This window comes from Seriola aureovittata, chromosome 11 (assembly GCF_021018895.1).
Source record: "Seriola aureovittata isolate HTS-2021-v1 ecotype China chromosome 11, ASM2101889v1, whole genome shotgun sequence".
Lineage (NCBI taxonomy): Eukaryota > Metazoa > Chordata > Actinopteri > Carangiformes > Carangidae > Seriola > Seriola aureovittata.
This window is the reverse complement of record NC_079374.1, coordinates 16,064,374-16,070,872: the sequence shown is the minus strand read 5'-3', so window position 1 is coordinate 16,070,872 and position 6,499 is coordinate 16,064,374. Positions and strand designations below refer to the sequence as shown.

The following is a 6,499-nucleotide window of genomic DNA, read 5'->3' as shown; positions in this document are numbered from 1 at the left end:
ATAGGTCGCCATTCTCTAGGAATGATAACGTGCCATTAGTAGACATGGTGGGTTTTCACCCCCCATCATATTTCCATGTTCACATGACAGCAGTGGGATCAAGGATGGTGGGGATTGGTCATAGCACTGGTGTGACAGAGGTTAGAGGGGCGGGTTTAGTGCTATTCTGGAAATCATTTTGCGTAGCGCATCTGTATCAGCAAAAGCAGCGCTGTGATGCATGGGCTGCTGCAATGTGTCATACTAATTCAGTGATCTGTCCTCACACGGCATCGTTTATCTATCCGCGGCTCGTCCAGTCTGTTGAAGGTAAGATTTCATTTTATTTTCAGCTCTAGTTTCAGTACATGTTGTTCGCCGGCTGGCGTCTGCAAACAAAGAGCGGACATGGGTGGGATTTAAATGGGAGGGGATCAGCTGTGCGAAGAATGGGTTGCTTTGTCGATTTTACCCCCTCGTCTCTGATCTTATCATATAATACATTCTTTGGGTAAATGCTCCACAATCCGTTTATGAATGGTGTAGTCATTCTGTCATTTCTGTAAAGAGGGAGATGGGATGATGTGCACGGACTGAGGTCGGAGCGTTTCTACTGAGAGTATCGGTGCGCTGTCATGCAAAAGAGAGACACCCTCCCCCCTCCTGTTATGAGCAAATATATCATGCTTTGTGATTTGGTCTTTTCAGGTACTTAAATGCCATTACATCAATAATTATGACATTTGGTAGATGTTATTGGTCATCATCACAGACTAGGCGACTGTGCAGAATCTAGGCCAGCACCACTGTACATACAGGATTATTGTGACTGTAAAAAACAGACCTGCTTTTAATGGCATCCTCTCTCTCTCTCTCTCTCTCTCTCTCTCTCTCTCTCTCTCTCTCTCTCTCTCTTTGTTTGTGTGTGTGCTCTTATCACTGTGCATTCATCTTTATTAGATTGAAAACTTGAACACAATGGGTGGACATAGTTTGTGCTGCTCCAGACTTCACTAGTGTCCATATATAACCCATCAAAACGTCTAAGAGTCAAAGGGTTTACTGCATCAGGTGAGAGCATGGCACAGGTAGAGGAGCCTCAGACAGAAGGAGAGGGCAGCCCCCAGATGATTTCCTTACGATCGGACACATCAGGGAATCATGTGGACGATGGAGAAGTGGGGCCCTCCATAAGGAGGAAGAGGAGGAAGAAGAAAGACATGCGTCCAGAGTCCATTATTATCTACCGCTCTGAAATGGAGAGGGCGCCTGGAGAGGACCAAGGCAGTGAGGAGGGAGCGGAGAGGAACACTGAGGAGGGAGCTAAATTCCTCTGCACGCCCACAGGTGAAGGTGAGTGGGGTGGCATATCTGTTAAAATCACAAGGCCAGATTACAGCTATTATTCCTGAAGGAAAGGGTGTCTTAGTTTAACAGCTCAGTCATGTGTTCGACATATGACAAGCAATTTTTACCATGCAAATCAAGTTTATGTGAGCAAAACTAAGGATTAATGTGATGTTTTGGACTTAAATTGGGCCATGCCAATGATGGGACGGTATGACATAAAATACTTTTGAATAAAAATAACACACAAATTAATCTCACTTAGCCACATGTCTACACTAAGGTACGCCAAATAGACTTTTTGGAGTGCTGCAGGCTCAATATCACATAGTCTCTATGGTCCTACTGTGGTTTAGCTCCCAATAAATAGGATGCACAAATGAAGGGAAGCTTGTCTTTGTTATGTGTCACATGGGTAAATTCTTATATCATGTTATCTCTTAACAGGTGGAGGATGGAGCCTTCCTCCAGACAGCCGTTATGTGACCCTGACAGGCACCATCACCCGTGGCAAGAAGAAGGGTCAGGTGGTGGACATACATGTCACTTTGACAGAGAAGGAACTCAGGGATCTGGCCAAGTCAAAGGAACGTCTTGATGCCGAGTGCGAGGGACGGGAAGGTTCTAAACGCACCTGCAGCTTAGGTGTGTGCCAGGGACCCCATGTTGTCCTGTGGAGCATCTCCTGCGCGCCTGTGATTTTCCTCCTCTCTTTCATCACCTCCTTCTACTATGGCACTCTCACCTGGTACAATGTCTTCCTGGTGTACAATGAAGAGCGGACGTTCTGGCACAAGATTACAATATGCCCCTTCCTCATCATCTTCTACCCCATGCTCATCATGCCCATGGCGCTGTCTCTGGCTCTGTACTCTGCTGTGGTGCAGGTGTCCTGGGCTTTCAGCGAGTGGTGGCAGGCGGTGCGAGACCTGGAGAAAGGCTTCTGTGGCTGGGCCTGTGGGAAGCTGGGGCTGGAGGATTGTTCTCCCTATAGCATAGTGGAGCTTCTGGACTCTGACACTGTTTCTGGAACTCTGCAGAGCAAGGCCCCCAGTGAACTTGCACAGACATCATCGGTGTGAAACAGGGTGATGCTGAGTTCCAAGGCACACATTGATAATGGGGTCAAAGTTGCAAGTGTTTTTAATCATTTCATTGAGATTCCTCACAGAAAATTCAGCTTAAAGGTTCATTTCTGACCTTGTGTATAGTGTGATGAAAACTCTATCTCAAGGTCCACTTACTTGACTTATTGAGCAAACTTCATCTGCTGATGAAGGCCTTGAGATTTTGCTGAAAGCTCTGGAAGAAATAAATTCTAAGGAACTTTTGATAGGAATTTCTTGTCAAAATAACAGGAAAGTATTTTTAAGCAACTCCACTACGCTCTTCTGTAAATTACAGCATATGAAACGCTGCCTGAACTGGCTTAAGGGGAGGAACCGTTTTTACAAAGTTGTAAAACATTGAACTCTGAGCAGGGAAGTGGTTATTTTGGGTCATTTTTTACTTACAGGTTGTGGTCATCACAGCTCCCCTCAGATCACTAAATGGCCTCCAATAATTACGGAACAGCACTGCGACTCAAAGACCTTTTTATACATATAGACCTTGATTCCTACAGTTTTCATTAAGTGGCTGTGGACACTGATACAAACATTAGTCCTGTAAGTTCAATCAAGTTTCACTTCATCTGTAAATATCTGTAATTAAATGTATGTGGTCATGGTGCTGTGCACTGACATCAAAAACAGCATGCATTTCAAAGGCAACACCGTCTTGTATATGAAGTTATCATAATCAATCAAGTTATAGTTGAAGCAAACATGGAATAACTAGGAAAACTGGGCAACTGCCTCAGGGGCAACAAATCCAGGTTTAATGTGTGTCAGTTACTTTGGAAATTTGACTAATTACTAATTTGATTCGGAATATGCACCACTGAGCACAACACTAGCATCTGAAGATGGGCAATGTCTTGGTAAAGGACTCAGATTCTAGTTTTTAAAGGGCAAGGCTGGTGTCACTCTAATTTTTGTTCAGCAAATCCATGAAAAGACTGAAACCAACAATGTGTTTGTCTGTTTTTCATAAAATCATGATTTCCCTCTTCTTTATTGTTGCATTCAACCTCAAGTCCATTGGTTTCCACTTAAGATGTAAAATCTTCTAAATGGGTTGCTGACACGTAGTTATATGTAATGTTATTTTTAAAAGGGGCACATTGCTGTCATTTTTAGCAAATGTTACTCAAACAGGAGTAAATTGTATATTTGTTCAGTTGCGGATTAATACTTGTTTGGACCTCTTGTGAGGTTTTCTTTTTTAGCAGCAGAACTGTGAATATAGTCCTCAAAATAATCTGCAGTGTGTGTGTGTGTGTGTGTGTGTGTGTGTGTGTGTGTGTGTGTGTGTGTGTGTGTGTGTGTGTGTGTGTGTGTGTGTGTGTGTGTGTGTGTGTGTGTGTGGGGTCATGGCAATGAAGGAACCAATCACTCCATTGTTAATTTTTGACTTTTCATAGGATTTGTTGACAACAAGAAAAAATCTAGAATGTGATCCTATAAAATATCATATTATACTTACACGGTGCATATTCCTTTATGGATTTGTGTTTCATCAAATTTTCCCAAACAAACTGAAACACATCAAACATGGGGGCAGGAAGTGTCCTAGTGAGTGAGTGCTTGTTGGTTTCTGGACCTCTTGGCTCATTATAATTAAGATTCCATTTGTAGTGGGTTGTGTGCTCTGTACTTGATGGGTACTTGGAGTTGACAGAGTGCATAAACAATGTGCAAAGAGTGTGGGAAGAAAGGAGGTAGGACAACAACTCATGTTTCCACAGGGCCGCTAGGAAGTTAGTTTAGCCATGATTAGAAGCCATAGTCAGGACAAGCTGACGAAACAGACATTTCTTTGGTCAGTTTATGTTTGTTTTGCCATGTTTTTTTGTATGTTTTAGACACCACCATAAAAACAAGTCTGTGATCTTGTCTTATCAATTTTGGTCCATGCACGAGTGAAGTTCTCCGTAATTTTGTACTGGAGAATTCCTGTTACATTTCCATACAGTCATATTTTGAATGTTGCTTTAATTTATTTTAAATATTTAAGTAGAGTACACTTTGAAATAAATGTATTGCAAACAGCAGTCATTAACTGATTGAAATACATAGCAGATCGGGGTTATTTATTGATTCTAATGTTTATGATTAGACCTGATTGGGTAAAGTAACTTCATTTTACTTTCTCACAGGTAAAGACATGAGTTGAATCTGTATTCCACATTACATGTTGTGAATCCACAGTATGCAAACTAAAGACAAATTAAATAAAGTGTTGTATATTTACATTGCAACTATGTGCTAATTTTTAAATTTATATTGTGGAAAAAAAACATTTTGTTTCATGTCATAGAACAATGCACAGCAGGTCACTGTTTCCGGTGGTTACATACACTCACAATTAACGGGAAAAGTCAGCATATATCCCTGCATTGTATGCTCCATAGTTATGTGTACTTGGAGATCTGAATATGCCTACTGAAGAAAATCTGTAGTATGTCCCAGTGCAAGCTCAGTAGTGTACTAAAAATGTTAGGGCCAATACATACTTACCAACCTGTACTGTCCCGTTTTACCCTCAGATTTTGTCACACTAATGTTAAAACAATTCAAGGTTAAAACACACAACTTAGTCTATGTGTAAAATCTGCACAAATGAGACCAGACCATGACTACAATACAACTGAAGAGGGTGAGGTGTGGTCCATGACCTCTGTAATTTTTCTGGAAATTTTAGGTTTTAGTATTTCCCCTCAAGAATTGTATTCCTTGTATGGAGAATGTTTACAACCCCAATTCCAAAGAAGTTGGGACATTGTGTAAAATTGAATACACTATAAAGACAAGATATTTAAAGTTCAAACTGAAAAACTATTTTTTTTTTGCAAATATTCACTTATTTTGAATTTGATGCCTGCAACACGTTCCAAAAAAGCTGGGACAGGGGCATCGAATTGACTGGAATTCCCTCCCATTCTTGCTTGATGTACGACTTCAGTTGCTCAACAGTCCGGGGTCTCTGCTCCCGTATTTTGCGCTTCATAATGCACCACACATTTTCAATGGGAGACAGGTCTGGACTGCAGACAGGCCAGTCTAGTACCCGCACTCTTTTACTACGAAGCCACGCTGTTGTATGTGCAGAATGTGGCTTGGCATTGTCTTGCTGAAATAAGCAGGGATGTCCCTGAAAAAGACGTCGCTTGGATGGCAGCACATGTTGCTCCAAAACCTGTATGTACCTTTCTGCATTAATGGTGCCTGCAAGTTACCCATGCCAAGGGCACTAACACAACCCCATACCATCACAGATGCTGGCTTTTGAACTTTGCGCTGATAACAATCTGGATGGTCCTTTTCGTCTTTAGCCCGGAGAACACGACGTCCATGGTTTCCAAAAACAATTTGAAATGTGGACTCGTCAGACCACAGCACACTTTTCCACTTTGCGTCAGTCCATCTCAGATGAGCTCAGGCCCAGAGAAGCCAGCGCCGTTTCAGGGTGTTGTTGATATACGGCTTTCGCTTTGCAAGTTTTAACTTGCACTTGTAGATGTAGCGTCGAACTGTGTTAACTGACAATGGTTTTCCAAAGTGTTCCTGAGCCCAGGTGGTAATATCCTTTACAAAATGATGTCGGTTTTTAATGCAGTACCGCCTGAGGGATCGAAGGTCACGGGCATTCAATGTTGGTTTTCGGCCTTGCCGCTTACACGCAGAGATTTGTCCAGATTCTCTGAATCTTTTGACGATATTATGGATTGTAGATAATGAAATCCCTAACCTCCTTGCAATTGTACGTTGAGAAACGTTGTTATTAAACTGTTGGACTATTTGCTCACGCAGTTGTTCACAAAGTGGTGAACCTCGGCCTATCCTTGCTTGTGAATGACTGAGCCTTTGCTCATTTTATACCCAATCATGACACTCACCTGTTTCCAATTAACCTGTTCACCTGTGGAATGTTCCAAACAGGTGATTTTTGAGTATTCCTCAACTTTCCCAATCTTTTGTTGCCCCTGTCCCAGCTTTTTTGGAACGTGTTGCAGGCATCAAATTCAAAATGAGTGAATATTTGCAAAAAAAAAACAAAAGTTTTTCAGTTT

General features: G+C 41.9%; 1 protein-coding gene across 2 annotated transcripts; it reads left to right on the top strand.

The window, feature by feature from the left end:
* The first annotated feature begins 138 nt into the window (after nt 1-138).
* Nucleotides 139-4,681, top strand: tmem169b (transmembrane protein 169b). Of its 2 annotated transcripts, none has more exons than XM_056389324.1 (3): nt 139-309; nt 940-1,326; nt 1,774-4,681. In XM_056389324.1, exons 2-3 carry the CDS (start codon nt 1,059-1,061, stop codon nt 2,406-2,408), a joined length of 903 nt encoding a protein of 300 aa, XP_056245299.1. In that variant the 5' UTR covers nt 139-309; nt 940-1,058; the 3' UTR covers nt 2,409-4,681. The 2 variants fall into 2 exon arrangements, with proteins under 2 accessions (XP_056245299.1, XP_056245298.1); XM_056389323.1 differs by having other exon boundaries at nt 144-309; nt 940-1,332.
* Nucleotides 4,682-6,499: the final 1,818 nt, after the last annotated feature.